The 17,485-nt window shown below is 45.5% G+C and overlaps 1 protein-coding gene across 1 annotated transcript in view; it reads right to left on the bottom strand.

The window, feature by feature from the left end:
* Positions 1–3,210: 3,210 nt before the first annotated feature.
* LOC6610826 overlaps positions 3,211–17,485 on the bottom strand; it is a 107,581-nt gene continuing 93,306 nt past the window's right edge. The window contains exons 7-10 of the mRNA XM_002035356.2: positions 7,298–10,335; positions 6,840–7,235; positions 5,339–5,566; positions 3,211–3,669 (exon numbers count right to left, since the gene is read on the bottom strand). Coding sequence (XP_002035392.2) covers positions 3,538–3,669; positions 5,339–5,566; positions 6,840–7,235; positions 7,298–10,335 — 3,794 coding nt within the window. The 3' untranslated portion in view covers positions 3,211–3,537. The remainder of the gene's footprint in view (positions 3,670–5,338; positions 5,567–6,839; positions 7,236–7,297; positions 10,336–17,485) is intronic.

Genomic DNA, 17,485 nt, shown 5'->3' with positions numbered 1-17,485 from the left:
TTTTTTATTACTTCAAATCTGTTTGCGCACGGCCAAAACAGGAGCACCGAAAAGGAGGGAATCCCGACCAGGAGTCACCTTGTCCTCACCTGGCCTTCCATTGTGTCCCCTGTTTTTTTTTTTTGGGGTCTCGTGGTTGGCAAGTTTTGCGGCATTTTAAATACAGCAATGAAATGGATGGGCATTTTTTGTCGGTTAGTTTTTCCGCGCCGTGGCTTCTTGGCCTTTGGATATGGTCTACATTTATTGGCCTGGCGACAAATTTTTATTGCCCATCCGTACTGTTGGCCACAGGCAGCATATGCCGCAGTCGTAGGGATGTCTGTGTGGGAACCCGCACGCCTTCGCTCTCCTCCGGAAAAGTTTGTGCATTCAGTGTGCCTGGGGTCTAATCACATTGAAAGGCATCAGGCATGAGGCATCGGGAATCGGGAATCAGGAGTCAGACGCCAACCTTCGCAGTACGTGATGCATTTTTTACAAGACTTTCGAACCTGGAACGACTTGCGGTCCTCTAGATAGTTCCACTCCTTGCTCGACTGCTCACAATTTGACTTTTGATGTGGGTATGTGGATCTTGGCACGCCCTCAAGCACCATGGGTGAAATGCAAAAGTTTCGCTGCCAAAATGTTTGCAAGTTTGGCAAGTTTTCCAATAACATTGCCACTTACGGGCTTTCAATTTTAATTTGATATTGAATGCGAACTGTAAAGGCACCATTTTCGCACGCAGTTGCTGCAAAGTTTTAATTATCGAGCCCGAAATTATGAAGCAATAATATTGAATTTATGAAAGCATATTATTCGAATTATGAGGCCTGCAATGATGCCAGTCTGAAACGAAAAACTGCTGAATGTTCCAACCGCAAAGCAATTACACAGGCAAAAGAAACGTAAAATAACACTTTCAATACTTTTTTTTCTTATTTTGAACCCATTCCATTCCATAGAGATTCGAATAGTTATTGAATGTACATTTCTGTTCAAAATGGATATGCATTCAGCATGGGTTGTGGCTTTCGATGCGTATTGTTCGAGCATACGGATAATTCAGTTTTGGTTTCCTTTTTCAGGGAAGCCTCGAGCTAAACACAAAATACCCAGGCGGTACTACATATTCCGCTTCCATTTTGGGCTTTCGATCCACGGTGCCCAGTTGGGCTGTCAGAATTTGTGGATATTCTGTTTAAATACCGTAATGAAGTCTGCTTATACAATATAATGTACCGTGTTTGTACTACGTGCCTTGGGTATGTTATTGCAAGCCGATCCGTACTTCCGCTCCGCTCCGTTCCGTTTCGCTTGGCAGCAATTTCTGGGCGGGATTGGCGGTGGCTTTGCCGGGCTGGGAGGCTCAACTGGGTGGCCCGGCCACACCGTTTCTCCGGCTGTGTTTTTATTTGCGTCGGCAAATCTTAAGCTTGTTTAACTGCTCGTTAGTGTTAGTCGCTGGCTGGTGCAGCATCCAGTACTCCCATCGCGACACCCTATTGTTATAACACGTTCACGACCTAGTCAACATCTCCCGCTGACTTGGGCTGGAGTCCCTGCATCCCTGATCCCTGGAACCCTCGAACCTTCGAATCCACGAGTTTCTGACTTTGACTCTGTCTGTGTTTGGCAAGCAGCGAAGCTGAACACTGAAAGTAGTGCCATCGGATGGGCTTGGAGTGTGTGTGCCAAGGTGCATGCTAAGTACCGACCTCCAAGCCCATTTCCACTTGCCACCAGTCGTTTGCGGGGCACTGAGAGAAATTACGTATACTTTCGAGCTTAAAAAGATTTTTGAACATTTTTTACAAGCTGTAAAATGTGAGAAACGAATGCATGTAGATATATTCTTGTACAATAAATTATAATTAATTAAATTTATAATTTCCTTATATATTTTCATGAAATATTGATTATTTATGAGGTTTTTTTTTGTGTGCATCAGCCGTGGCTGCTTCGCCTGACTGGTAAATGTTTGTCCAGCATAATTGCGCTCAGCATGCAGTTTCCCTTTGGCTTTGCTTTTGCTGTTGCTTTTCCCGGCAGTGGCTACAATATTTTCCTGAGTCCGTCGTTTTTCAATTTTCCCTAGTTTTGCCTTCTTGCGGAGCTTTAAGGATTTGGAACTTGTTTACGTGGCGTATTAGTATAATTTACAACGGAAGCCACCAAAGGCTTTGATGCGCCGCAGGCGAGTCTGGAAATCATTTTCCCATTGCCTCAGCCGAACTAATTTCAACGTGTCCGCAGTGTTGTTGTTTATGTGGGTTAACCACAGGGAAAAGGGAAAATGAACGAGTTTGAGTGTTTCCATTAAACATTTGGCTTGTTGAATGTCTGGAATTGGAATCTAGATAAACAGCTCTGGTTAGAATGAAATTCTTTGGCATAATAAACTAATGAAAAGTTAATAACAAGAACTTTGCACTGCCCATAAATGTGTGCTACACTTAAAGAAAAGGAGGTTTAAGTTTGAAGTTGGAATGCATAACTATTTATCTTAGTATCTAGGCATTCATATTTTCCACAATCCCATAAAGAAGTAATTAAATGTAAATACATTCATTTTTTTACGTGCATGAACAGCGAATATAATACCAAAATCCATTAGCAAAATATATCCATAGATTAGGCTCTAACCCAGCGGTTACCACAGATATTTGTAGATACACAGAGCTCGCTCGACAACCAAAGCCAGTTCACATATTTATATTCGTTTTTGCCCATTACAATTGTCGCAGCAATTGCTGGTCATAACAATTACCGTTTCGTGTTTAACCATAATAATCTGCCCAGTTGTTTGTGTAATTAAACAAATAATAAAGCCGAGAGCCCTTGCCACTTGAGTGTTTTTATTGTTGGCCAAATATGAGTTCATGGATTTAAAATGGTTTAATCAACTCGGCCGCACACTCTTTTCCTGTAATGCCGAAAATATTTACCATGCTCTATGGTTTGGGCCGAGCACTTTTCGGCAGTGATTCTGATTGTTTTGGACTTAGTCTGGGCCACGTGCGTGCCTCAATGGCCTGCATAATTTCCCTGTGCCCCATAAATCTTGGGAGCTAAATTTAAAAATAATTCAGCTCTGTGAGATTTATCGAGGAGCCTCGCAACGCCTCGGTTCGCCGCCAGGTGGATTCAATAGACATGCCGCAAGCAGGATTTATGACGCAAGTCCAGAAACAAATAGCCTCTCAATTATTACGCAATTTGAAGTGTTTAATTAGTGTATGGTATTTTATTGCATTGTGTTCAGGGTATTCGTGTGTACGTATGGTTATGCATAGTATAGGTAGTGGTATTGGTATTGGTATAGGTAATAGAAATAGGTATACGTATTATGTAAACACTAACTAGCGTTATGCGTGCTCGATTCAATTGTATATCACTTAAATTATAATTACGAAACGAAATTGCTCGTTGGTTAATAGCGCATAAATACACATTAAATGCATAACCAATTGTTGAGTTTTATGTCCTTTGCCATCTAATCGTTTGCCAGATGGACGGCTGGCTGCTTCAAACTGGAAGTTTGGGAATGGGCTAGCTCCGCGCCAGCATGCCGTTGATCATGATGTTGGCCAGGGCGTTACGCCTCTTGCGCCACGCCCCCATGCCCTGGGCGTGGTACTGCAGCTGTGTGTACCACTGTTTCGTCCTTACGCCGTCCTCCGCCTGCGAATAAATAAAGCGAAGTGTAAATCCGTTAGACGTATGCTTTTGATTGACTGGGCCGCGACCTACGACCCCGCACCAATCCCACTTCCCCAGCAAGGATGTCGTTCTGACAGGACCCGTGGAGTGCGTGTACGCACGTGTGTATGTGTGTATGGGTGTATGGGTGTGTGGGTGAATGGGTGGCCGCTTGTCAGCCGCTCAGTTGGCCGGAACTAAACGTTTCAATTTATGCGCCGCTGGCCCACAACAGCCTATGCCTTAGCGTAGGTCCTACAAACACTGCAAATATTATTACCGGAACTACCATACTTTAATACTTAAATTATAAATTAATGAAAAAATTTCGAAAATATACCAAATACTATACAATTAATGTATTAATGTATCACATGGTAGGATGCCTAGTGCAGAGATACTTTTTTTTTTCCATTTTTGATTGTTTTGAATGTATTAGTGTAAAATCAAGTAGTACATTGTTTTGCTAAGTGTATGCGGTACCAAATCTGTCTGTCTGGCACTGTCCCAAAGTCTGGCTGTCTCCATTTCGCCCCCTTTCCCGTCTCGGCATTCACGCAGCCATTTTGTTGCGCTCCCGTGCGTTTTTGCTTCATTCTTTATATAACGTATTTCAATAAATGTCATTCATTTTGGCAGCCGCTCTACGTGCGCTGCCTGAGCGCTTCTGAAAGGATCTCCGCCTGCGGGCCAGGACCCTCCACCCCCCAGCCCCTCTCCTACTAACCCACCATGGCTTAGCCTGAGCTACAAAAAAAAAAAAAATGGAAGCAAAAAAAATGGAAATTTGCATGTCTAAAATCTGGATGGCTGGTCGGATGATGCTACAAGCATTAGACGGGCAAAGATTTGGAATGGATTTTTGCATACGCTTTTTGCGCTCTGTCTGTTATTAAAATTGCTGTACTTTCCCCCGCCAAAGGTAAACTCTTCATTGTACTGGAGCCTTCTTCTTCATTGCTCTTTTTCTATACTCAAGGAATTCTGTTTGCACCCCTAGAAAAGGTTATGAGCATGCGAGTGTGAATGGAGAAGCTATCCGGGGGTGACTTTTATTACATTCCAAGATGATGCTGCAGGAAGCAACTTTAAGCTGTATTGCTTTGCATTTCTCGAAATTTGATTTCTAACCAATAAAACTGTTACCCAATGAAGCTTTGGTAGGAAATTGTTTCAAATCAAGAAGCTGTTTGTCGAAGTTCCAAGCTGACTAGTTACGTAGGCACATACAAAAGGACTAATAACAGGCCTGCGGAAAAATGGTGTTACTTAACAAAGTTATTAAGTTTCGAGATACCCCCAATGTTTGGTAGTGTCCTTTCGGGCCAACATACAACATACGCTGTGGGGTACATCATTTCGAGGTTGGTTAACTTCCCCTGTTGCGCTGCTCTATTAACCACACTGTTCGGTTAGGATGAAAAAACACAAACTATCATTCCCACACTAAGCTCTTTACTAACGAAGCCCAGACACAGGGCGTTGTGCAGTCAAAAGCCAGTTGCTCACTAATTCAAACGCCAACTCAACGGGAACAGAACTACGGAATACGGACTACGACGGACCATGGACTGAATTGGCCTGGCCAGTTGGAGTGGAAAACAAAGGGCCTCTGACTGCTGGCGATACCGATACTTCGGCTCGTACTCACTTTGAATATGAATGTGTCCTTCGATGAAATTTCCTGCACTTCGAAATAATCATCCCAATCCGCTTCGCTGCACACGACACATCTGTCCAGATAGAGCGGCTCCCGGATCAGCGTGTACCGTCCGCACTTTTCCTTCACCAGCAGCAAGGAGGCCTCGCGGATGCCCGTGTGCTTCGGGAAATTCAGTTTTTCCGACATGGCCTTCTCTGCCCTGTAATTGGCACTTGGCTGTTGTTTTTGTCGTTGTTGTAGTTGTATGGTTGTCGTTGTTTCAGGTTTAGTTGTCGTCAATGGCGAGGGTGTTGGTTGTGGTGCCACAAAAAAAGGGACCAAAAGCGGCGACAATGGAAAAGACAGAAGAATATGAAAAAAATTGTAAATTGTGTAAAACGAAACTAAACAAAATTACATCTAAAAGTGGATGAGCAGGGACCAGAGAATAAATTGTAGTCTTCATGCTCGAAATTTTAGGGAAAAGTTTTTAATGTGTTATTTAGATTATGCAAAAACCTTAATATACAATGTCAGTCTTATATTTATCGTAATAAAAAGACGAGATACTAAATAAATAAGAAACTTACAATATAAAATATAAGTGTACTAAACTAATATGATTTTTTCCAGTGGACTTTGGACTATCCTAGATAAAGACGCACAAAGCGTGTCAGCCCGAGAAACTGCCGCAGGAAGCGGTACCAAGGAGCAACTGGAGCCGCAGGAGCAGCGCTCGGAAAAACGTAAAGGGAACAGTCGAACGAACTAGTTGGTGTCCGGTCTGGGATTGAGCAATTGTCGGCGGTCGAGGACGGGCTAGAAATTTAGAGCAGGTCGCTCGGAGGACATAAAAAACCCCGATCGGAGCAGAAAAACCAAACAAAACTTGTGACATACGCACTGCGTCCGTATGCCATACGATTACGCCTCCGATCCGAAAACCCCTGGCAGGATGCCACTTTCCCTCGCATTTTTTTTTTCATTTTCCTAGCTAAAATCGTTTTGTTTTTTGGACCCGAGATAGTTGCTGGGATAAGCAATTTTCATTTGGAGAAAAAGACAGAATGTGAATGTGCATGAGGATGCGGTGCCGGTTCAATGGGCCCGCCTCTGATTTGTTGAAATCTCTTATCGCACGAGACAGCTCCGGACAGCTCCCGCCGCATGGAGGCAACTGGATGGCGTTACTCGCTAATTGCCTTGGCATCGCCATCGCCATCGCAATAGCAATCGCCTTTTGCCATCTTGGCCCGTGTCAAACAGCCAACGTTCTTGATGCCTGTCAAATGTGGCCCAGACTGGCGGAGGAAAAGGAGTGGAAAACAGGGGAAAGGACCTGAAGGAGGCGAATCAAGAGTTGCTCAAGCGAGCCAAAGAAAAGGAGTGAGGTACGAAAAGTCAGGCCAAGTCGGCTAAGGTGGAAAAAAAGAGTATGTATAATAATTTAAGATATCTTTTTAAGGCAATTTGTAGCCTGTTAAAAATATATATAAACGCCTCCACTTACCTTGCCGTTGGTAACCAAAAGAGCATTGACCGGGGTCAACTTGATGGTGCGGGCCTTCTTCCAGTTGCTGTCCGTGGGCTGAGTGTACAGGAGTCGCCCTTCCATGGCGAATCGCACCTCGTCGTGATTCCACTCCAAAACATCGATGGCCATTTTGCGCAACTTGATGTTGATCATGTCGATCTCGCAGGAGGCACGTCTGTTCGGACTGGAGGAGCTGATACGGCGCCACAGCTTGGTAGGCACATCCTTGGCCTCCTGGTTGATGTGGTTCAGGTGCAGCTCGATCTTCTCCTGGGCTTGCTTCAACAGTTCGCGACCTTCGAGGTGGGAGGGTGTGACCTTGTACAGACGGGCCAGTAAAAGGGGATACTTCGTAACGCGCTGAACGGGAACCTAGTGCAAAATGGCATTAAGTTTTCAAATTTGACTCATTGGAGTTTTTTAAAAGGACTTACCATCAAAAACGAGTTGAGATTCATGCGCCGCAGTACGGCGTTTTCCATCTGCGAGACCTTGAGGAAGATGCGCAGCAGCTCCTTCTCCTTCTCGAGATTGGCCAGCAGCAGACTAGCGCCCGCCTGGCGGACGCAGTAGCTCTCGAAGGCGTGCAGCATCTGGGTGAAGTCGAGAAAGATGCGCCCTATGTTCACCGTCAGCAGGTCGTCGTCGCCCTGCTCCAGGGACATGTCCAGGGCGTCGCGCATACGCTCGGCCAGCGTCTGGTTGTTCTCGAGCAGATCTTCCGTGTTCAGGAAGATCGCGGAGAGCTGCTCCTGGGTGAGCAGGCCGGCCACCAGCATGGGGTGGCAGAACTCCTCCAGTATGATCTGTAGATCCCTGCCGTACTTCTCCTCCGTCTCCACGATCTCCGTGATGATCTCCTTGCGTTCCACGCGCTTCTTACCGCACTTCCTGCAGACCAGTGGGGCATAGAGGACTCCATTATCGCCCACCTGCATTTCCACGGCTCCGTCGCAATCCTCGCACAGGTGGAGTACAGTCGGAGTGGCCTGGTACTTGCTACGGGATGTCTTACTTGTTTCCGAGCCAACTCCTGAGTCCTGCCGTTCTACATCGCTTCCGGATGACTTTCCTCCTCCTCCACAGATGAAATTGTGGGGTGGTGGCGATAAGGAACTCATGCTGCTCTGTCCACTGTCCCTTTCCCTCTCCCGCTCCTCCGCCTGTCGCTTATCCAAGTCACTTAGGGTATCAGCAGCTTCTTCCTCTATAATCTTCGGATTGTTACCATAATCAAAGCTTTCTTCCCTGGCCAAACCCCGTTCCTTGGCATCAACCAAATAAGATAGTATATCGTACTTAGAGGCTCCCTCGAAGATGGATCGAGCAGCCTTCTTGTCCAACTCTGCGTCATTGAGCGGTGGAGCTGATAGTGGCAGGGGCGGTGGAACCTCATGGATTTCCTCGTAAATGGGATCTCCACTGTGCCGAATCGACTCGTAGTGATGTTCACTGTCAGTTCCCAAAGTCTGGTCCATGTGCGTTGAGTGCTCGATCTCCGCCAGAGTTGCATCCACCAAGAGCTGATAGAACTTGGCACGCGTGGCTGCATCCAGTTCAGTTTCGGGATCTTTGATAGGACTCACTGAATCCTCCTCCAAGATACCAGAGGCAGTCAATTCGCTGGAGCAGCTCTGATAGCAATCAGAATCATTGCCACCAGCTCCGCCATCGAAATCGAAGAGCTCGTAGTTGTGGGCAGAGGCGAAGCTGTTGGCGGAACTGATGCTGCCCCGATTGGACAGGCGGTCCTCCTCTTTGGTTGCACTTATTCCAGGTGTCGCCGGCTGTCTCTCCAGGCGGATGCGCTGTAGCGAGGCGCTGATCAGGCGATTCATGTCGTGGTGGTCTTTGGTGCCGCTCATGTCGATTCCCCTGCGGGCTTGCTGTAGTCTCTGCAGTGAGTTCTCAATGAGTTCCGCCACAGTCTCGGTCTCCAGTCCCTCCGCCACCTGACCCAGCATGGGATCCTGCAGGAGCTTGGCTATGAAACCGGGATCCTTGATGGGGGTACCTGACACCTCCTCTTCCTGAATTTTCTTGGATTTCCCACTTTCACGAGTAGGAGCTCGCAAGCCACACACATGTGGTACCAGGTTAAGTTTCACTGCCTCCACGGGATTGCGAAGAATCTTCAAGAGCTCCGTCTCGTGGGGAACCAAGGGATTTGCGTTTTCAATCGGAGAGTCCGTGGGCGGTGGTGTAGCTGGCGTGGAACTTATGACAGGGGGCGTGTTGATGGGAGTACTACTAGTAGCAGATCCCTTCCTTTCCCTATCGTAATCCAAGCGAATAAGGGTTCTTCCCCGTCCACTGGAGCTGCTGCTGCTGGAGGTGGAGCTACTCGAAGTGGAGGAGATGCAGGAGACCGATCTCTGAAGGTTCACCTCGTTGGCTCCTCGAATTGGTATAATGGCTATGCCCATTCCCATCTGCTGGCTGCGCAGAGTGTTCAACTGATTCAGTTCCTGCTCCTGCTCCTCGGCACTACTTACGCTGATGCAAACACTCGTGGCCGAGTGGCTATTCACCACCACGGAGGATTGGTACAGCGGCTGTGCGGTATCTGCACTCAGGTTCATCGTGGAGTAGCAATCATCGCCGCTAATCAGAATGGAGGTCTTCTTGGGAGCCGCATCCTCGTCGCCGGGTGAGGAAAGGAATAGATTGGGCCTGCGGCGGAGCTCCACGCTGAAATCCGTATCCTCCTCGCTGTGGGAGATCTTGAGGCGATGCACCTCGTGGGTGAAGCCATCACAACTACCACCCACCTGCTGCTGCTGCGGCTTGAACGGAGCCACCCGCACCACCGTCCTTTGGGGCGATAGAGGCGACTTATTGATTTCATGTGGCAGCGGCTCTAATCCTTTGCCTGCTCCTTTGGGAGGCGGAGGTGGCGGTGGCTCCGTGGGCCGCCTTTGAAATAAATCTCTCGAGTCGCTGCGGTTGCTTTTTATGCGCAGCGCCATTGTGTCCTTAAAATTTAAAATGACATTCTGTGGCCCACTGGCTGGCGGAGTCATCGGGACGGAGTGGCAGTTTCTACCAGCGGCGCAGGCGGAAGAGGCGTGGCCGTGGGCGGCCAGGGGCGCGGTCGACAAATGCCGTTCACTGTGCGCCCGTCTGATGGGATTTCGCGATTGTGTCGTTTGTGCTGCACGCTTTTGACTTGCCGCAGGCTTTCCACCAGCATCCTTCTTCTCCTGCCTCGAAGTCCCCAGCTCACCAGCCCGACCCTGCTCCTTATCCCCTTCCCTGTCCTGTTCCCTTTCAGCCAAGTCGTTGGGTTTGTTGTCGTGACTCTCATCCTTGTCGTTGTGCTCGTCATCATCGTCATAATCGCGATTTGCTGCTGTCGTCTTTTGGGTTGCTGCTGCTGTTGCCGCTGCTGTTGCTGGTGCTGGTGCTTCTCCTCCAGATATTCCTCCTGGTCCTGGTCCTAGTCCTGCTCCTCCCACTCCATTTGATGTGCCTGCAAAAGAGTAGATGGCAAGCCGGTTAGATGGTGACACTGGTGAGTGGCGTGTCGCAACTGGCAAAATGTTGCTTTTGTAAAGTAAATCTAAAACTGGCAAGCCCTGGCCAAGATGCGGAGTGGCCTCCCACTCCCACAGCTGCCACAGCCACATCCCCATCGCCCCACCCACGCCCACATTCCCATCCAACTGGTGCCTGATCATGAGAGTAATAGCCAAGAACCAAAGGGGATTTGGCTTGGATCAAATGCGGTAGACAACGAGTGCCCCAGAGTTGGCATCAGCATGAGCTTATAGCCAGATTCGGATATTTTCTTGGTTAAGTTTTTTAGTAATAAAATTGCTTTAATAGATAGATTATTAAATGATTAGAAAGCTCATCCTATTAACTTAAAATAACATAGTTTTTAAAGATTTAAAACCATCAAAACCTCTTAAATCTTTCGCATTGTCGGTAAACTTCCAACGAAAGGAGTTACTTGAAGTTTTGATTACTGTCAATTTCAGATTTGTGATTTCCTAAGAACTTTAGCTTATTGTTATTTGCGTTTATTTATGCAGCACTTAAGCTATTATAGCGCGTAATTCGGGGAATCCTTCGCCATTGACTGAATGGCTATTTATGTATTTATCTCCCCGGCAGCACCTTCACTTCTTCACTCGCTTCAGTTCATGCAGATTTATGTTCGGCCAAATGGTGTAGTGGCCCTGGTCCTTGTCGCACTATCATGGCACCACCCACCCAATACCCATCTTTGTGGCACCACCACCACCCACACCAACCACTTCCGTTGACAGCCACTTAAAGATGTGCCTGCCCGCGATAAGGTGTTTTGTTTCGGCTCTTTTGGTTTTTGGTTTCTGGCGGTGGCCACGCTTGTGGTTGCAGGCCGCATCGCCACCAAAATGCCACCCGAAACCACCGAAAAGCCAACCATTCCGCCCTCCAAAAACGACTGACAATATGTACATATCTTTATTTATGGTAAATTGGGTGATTTACGTTGCGGCCGATAAGCTTTGCTTTTCAGCGCTTGCCATGTCCTTGTGTCCTGGCATTTGAATTGCCAGCCGGCTCAGGCTCAAGCTCAAGTCCTTGACTGTGGCAGTGGGCTTGTAAATGGGCTTTTATTTTCGTTGGCCGGGTTAAGAGCCCGCACAAGGACGAATGCCACCGCGGCCAAGACGCGGACGCGGCTGGATGCAAACAATTTGTGTTGGAATTAAGATAATAGATTACATTTGAAGCGAAAAGGGTTTACTTGTGTCGCCCCGAAATTCAAGTGCCGCTGCTGACGTCAGCATTAAAATGGGTTGATAACCCAACGAAATACCGCATTCCCATGCTCCCCCTCCCCCTTCAAAAAAATAAGCAAAAGATAAGACATCCGGACAGTGAACCCCCCGACACACAAAAAAGCCAACGCCGTTTTAATGAGTGCGAAAAGTGATCTGGCTTTATGGGTTGCGACCACCTTTTGCGTTTTATGTTAATGAGTGTCATCGGCTTGGGAATCTGAGATTCGGGGGGAGCTCAGTCGGTGCACTCTGAACCCAAATGGGGATCGAATAAACACCTGCCAGCTTGTCGCCGCGATCAGGAAACTCGCTCCTGCGAACAATGAAATTAATTAATTGCGACAGCCACTTGAATTTCAATCGACAATCCATCGATTTGCTAATCGCATTAGCCCCTTCATTCGAAATAGTTTGCCATGCAAAACAGCAACAATGGCAAGTGGATTGGGATCGGATGGATATAGCTCGAGTGGTCCTGTGTGGAAAAGGTAGCTCTGTTGGCATTCAACACTTGTCAGTGAACTCAAGCTGTTCTGCACTGGAAAGAGTTTACTGGGTAGTATATTATATTTAAATTATTTTATTTTACTAAAGAGTTGAAGGAAGTAATGCTTGTACAACTGGCTACAGTTTCACAAGCCACTTTATAATTCCTATCACTATTGATTAGCAAATTTGTTCTAACTGTAGCTCCTAGTTGTTCTTTTTGGTCTGCCACTTAACGAGGTTTTTGTTGAGAATCACACTACCATTGTCGTTGCGAAGTCGCGCAGTTGTCGACCATTGTAATTGGTTGCCGCCTTGTCTTTGAGCCAAAATATTTAATTAACGCCTTTAGTAGTTGGATGCGATGCTCGACTGCTTGTAATACGCTCCCGAAAAAGGGACACTGAAGGAGGAGCAAATAAATCCCAAATTTGACAAGCCAAGCGCATGCAAAAGCCTTCATTTATTTAATTGCCTTTCGTCTAGGTACATCTTGGAAAAATGCCAAACTTAAAAAAAAAATAAAACAAAATACACAGAGATAGCTTAAACAAAGCAAATACGCCAGAGCTGCGCATCTCTCGAACTTAATTTCGTTGCAGTATGCAAGTAGCCAAGCCAAGTGGGTAAAAATATTGTTAAGTTCAAAATCCACTCTTAAATTGGATAAATTTTTGTTCAGTTTCTGGCTTTCTCGGTTAGTTTGCAAATTAAATAAAAATCGAACCTGGCAAAATGTAAACAAAGTGAAATTGGGTTATTGCAAAGTCGTGCGACTCCAAGTCCTTGGGGAATCCTTTTGCCCCATGCGGCTTTGTTCATTTGAGAAGAAAAAGTAATTAAAAGAGTAACTTGTCGGGATTAGTCAAAACATTTTAATTTAGTTGCCATGCATAACAAAGAGTGCCGAAGGGGAGGGGTTAAGGGAAATGGCAGCAAGTCAAACTGAAATGGGTCAATAAATCCGAGCTTAATTTTATTGCTCTGCACGCTTTCCCCATCTCCACCCCCCTGCCCTTCACCCTTCCCTGAGCGAGACGAAGAAATATAAATTGCAATGGTAAACAAATCAAAATAAATGAGTAACAAAAGCAAGCCATGGCCGTGGCTATGTGAGCTTTCTCATTTTCCCAGGCACTCCTCCGATGTGCTGACAAGCTGACAAATTGACTCGAGACTCCGAGGGAGTCTGGCAATCTGCCGAGGAAACTCGGACTCCGAGGGTCCGGAAAAGCGGGAAAAGCTGCAAGAAAGAAATTATAGTGGCTGAGCAGGGATTGAGATACGTAAACGTACACGGATTTCGATTGCAATTGCGATTTCGATCCCAAGCTGCACATTGAGCAAAATATTGCACTAGGACAACGGGATTTTGCATTTCTGAATATTAGCACAACTTTATTCTTCACAGCACAATTTTACATAGCTGTAAATATTTAATATTGTATAGAAATCATTCATAGTTAGAATGATAAGTTTGGCACATACATACTACTACATCAGATTTATGTAATGAGTAAAGTATTTTTTGCCAGTGCATGTTGGCCCGTTTACAACTGCAACATTATTGGGTCCACAGTAAACATTGTGTACATTTTGGCTCATTTCAATAAGGGCACAAATTTTACTAGCCGGACATGTCAGAAAGCAGTTGCTATTTTGATGGCAGCGCCGGGTTGAAACATATAAATTCGCATTAGAAATGCACGAGTTGATTTGACTTTCATTTTGCCTGTGAAACGAGCAAACAATGCCCATTGAGCAGCAGCAACAGCAACAATAGCAGTTGCAACAAAAAAGAGGGCAAACAAAGTGCAGCAAGAGGTAGTTGCAGCAACAACATTTACTGCAGCTGCTGCTCTTGTTGTTGCAGTTGCACGTCTCGCCGGCCTGCGAAACATTCATTTCCTTGTCCTGGCATCGAGTCCTTCCACCCAAATCCCGGACTCCTTTGTCTTGGCAGCTTTTCCCAAGACTCCTGCATCTCTCGTCCCTATTACTTCGTCCTTTTAAATGCGCGTAAACTACTTACAGGCGCATCCGTAGACTTCTTTTCAGGCGCATACAATGTGAATCAGAAGAATAGCAGTAGATATATTTATTTTAAGGCAGGGAAAAGTCAAAATCGACTTCTTAATTAAGAAAATTCTGTGGATACAGAAACATTTCTTAATTTGGTTGCACGTATCCCAGAATAGGAAAAAGAAGTAAAAGAAGTTTATTTCAGCTATGAGTGCTCTTTTCTTTGGCAGCAAAAATTCCAGAAATATTAAATTACTTAAACAGCAGCCAATAAAGAATTCCAGAGCTATTATTTCAATTGCAACTGTTTATGGATGTTCATATTATATATTTCTTGGCCAGTGAGCAAAAACAAACTGCCGGCAAACATATTGCGAAAGTGCAAACAGCGAGCATAAGATGCGTTGAAAATCCTTTATCAGTGAAATTATTTGCCCAAGGACAACAGCAATGGCAGAATGAAAACGAAAATGAAAATGACTCTGGCGAAAGGGCCAGCAGCCGAGTTGGCCAAAACAAACCGATTCCCAAGATATATATATATATATGTTTACTGCTCAAACCCCATTCGGCAGCCAAATGTGTTGGAAAATTTCTTGCTGCTCGCGAGTTGTTCGAGGAAAAAATCTCCGTGGCCATTTCTGCGCCAAGAAGCGTGCTACACTTTTCTTTAATGGCAGTCTCGGTGCTTTTATGTCATAAAAATTGAGCAAGGCGAGTAAATAGACTATATATCTGTGTAGAGGGACGCTTTTATGGCCGGCATTTTAGAGGCGTGGCGCATCCACCTGCAGTTCAGACAATGCGCTGCATTATTTAAAGGAGCCCAACCAGGATTGGAATGGAACTTGGAAGGCAAGTAGCAGCGAGCTGGATAGCCGGGTCAACAAGACGCCGGCAACGAAGGCAACGCAGCGAAATGCAATTAAAGCGCCGCTCCGGATCCAGAAACCTTTCAAAAATCTACTTGCGAAGTTTTCGCATGCATTGCCAGGCAACAAAAACAGCAGCGAACTGCAAACTGTGAAGAAATCGAGTGCGAAACACGGAGAAGAAACAGTCATATTTAGTCAATAACTATGACAGCTACTAGTTAGTATATATGCTATAAAGAACGATCGAATCTAATTACTCTTCTATCAAAACTATTTCATGCAATTTATATTTGTAACATTAATTATGTTCCTTATGCTATAATAATCTATATTTAAAGCCTGATAAAATCATAAGAGTAAGAATTTTTCTCTCTGTAGAATCACAAAACAGTGCAGGACACAACTGGCAGACAAGTTCCAAAAATACTAAAAATACTTAATTTAGCTGAAAATGTCGCTAGCTTTTGTTTTGCCATAGAGCGCATAGCAAGTTTACAGTTCCTTCCTGGAGATCGTATCTGGAGTCCTTGGGATCCGCACCACCTCATTTCCCTCCCCGTCAGCGAATCCGGCAGGCTGTTGTACGTGCCCCCGTCAAAAGAGTACAGGTGTGTGTGTGCCAGCTAAGTGCAAGGATGTACCTATACATGTACGGTCATGGCCATATACGTGTGTGCCACTCGGCGAGCATTAGAAGCGCTTATGACAAACGGATATTAAGTTCAGCAGTCACGTAGCTCAGGTAAAATTCTTTTACGATAATTTTTGCTAAAAAAGCTAAGGCAAAACAAAAGGAAACTGCAAAACAGGAGCAGCAGTCCTGCTGCAGGATGCCCGAACCTGGCGAATGTGCAAAATGCAAGCTAAATTTCGTGGAATTGAAAGGAGAATAAAACATTTTGGCAACCAGGAAACTTGAATTACTCAAGCACAGGGCTTCATTACGCACTTTAAGGTAGTAAGTTTTAACGGCGCGCTTGCTGGAGGAAATTCAGGTCGGAAATTTAAACTTCAACGAAAGAAATGGGAGCAGGGAATCCGAACAACATGCAGATTAGTAAATTTTGCAAGCCAGCAAACCAGTGCCCAAAACCGCAAGGGAGATGGAATTTTTGTTTGGACGTTTCAAGTTTTGCTTCTTTAAGTGAACCGCAGTTCAGTTCAGCACGTACTTAAGCTTTAGGAATTTGGTTGAAATGATTGGGTTGTTCCTCAAACTCATGAAATTCAATCATTAAATACTTAATTCGACAATAAAAACTATGTAACTACCTATTTAGACTACACCAAGTGCATGACTTCCACGCAATTTGTAAATCAGATCAATTAAGCAGCAAAACTAAGTTCACTTCAATTTGGCCGATTAAATTCTAAGCACTATTTATTGGCGCAAGAGTTGAATGTTACGTATACGCCGCGTTGGAATGGGTAACTTTTCCACTTTCGTGTTCATTTGCAATTTGTGCTGCAGGAACAACAACAATTAGAGGAGCTCCTAAACGTACAATATTGTCTAGTTCCCGGCCCAAAAAAACCCCTTCACTTCTCTTCGAGATCCTCCCTCTTCATCTAACAGTTAACAATTAAGTTAACAATTCTCGGAGTGTGTGTCTGAGTGTTGGATTTTGTCTGCGGCACCGTAAGGCGAAGTTTCACACCTTGTTGGGCACGGAACTATGTGCACACATATGAACGTGGCCATCCTTTGGCTTAATAAATTCTTACAACGTATAAATATTATTTAATTAATTTCACAGCTTTAGCCAAAATGCAGCAGACAAGTTTCGCAACTGCGATGGCAATTTGAGAGTTTTGCAGTATTTGCAGTTGCTGCTACTGCATTTTGTTGTTCGGTTTTTGCACTGTTTTGCGGTTGGAATTTCCCCCGTTTTTGGGTCCCATGCAGAAGCTTCTCCATTGGGGTTTGGTTTTTGGTTTTCGGTCGGGCTTTTCGGCCATGAGATTTGCCACTAGGGTGAGGTCCCACTCCCCAGCGCCTTCCGCTTTCAAGTCCGAATCCCTGTCAGTTGGTCCATCTATATGGGGGCCACGTGTGCGGTTTGTCCGTTGCTCCTGCTAACTTTATTACGATTATGTCGGTGTTTGTGCGGGCCTTGTTAATACGCCTATTGCCGCTTTTTCCCTCTCGGCCACTCTCGGTTTGTGTGTGTTTATTAAACGAGAGTTGATGTTGCTTTTTAAAGTTTCGCAACCACTTTGACCATTTCAGCCCCACAAATTGCCTGCAATTAGATGCCTTTAATAAAAAGAAACCAGAGCAAAGCTAAGCACAAAAATGTTGTTGCCTCCTCTGTTCTGTGTTGTTCTGGAATTGCCAGCAATTATTTAATGGTCCTCTAATAGCCAACATCCGAACGGGGCCATAACAGCGGCCAACAACGAGCGGCCGACGTTAGCTTAATATTACGGCCAAAGTGGGTGGACAATCCAAAAAAATCTACGG

The sequence above is a fragment of the Drosophila sechellia genome, chromosome 3L (genome assembly GCF_004382195.2).
Source record: "Drosophila sechellia strain sech25 chromosome 3L, ASM438219v1, whole genome shotgun sequence".
Classification (NCBI taxonomy): domain Eukaryota; kingdom Metazoa; phylum Arthropoda; class Insecta; order Diptera; family Drosophilidae; genus Drosophila; species Drosophila sechellia.
The sequence above is the reverse complement of the archived record's forward strand: the minus strand, read 5'-3'. Positions and strand labels throughout refer to the sequence as shown.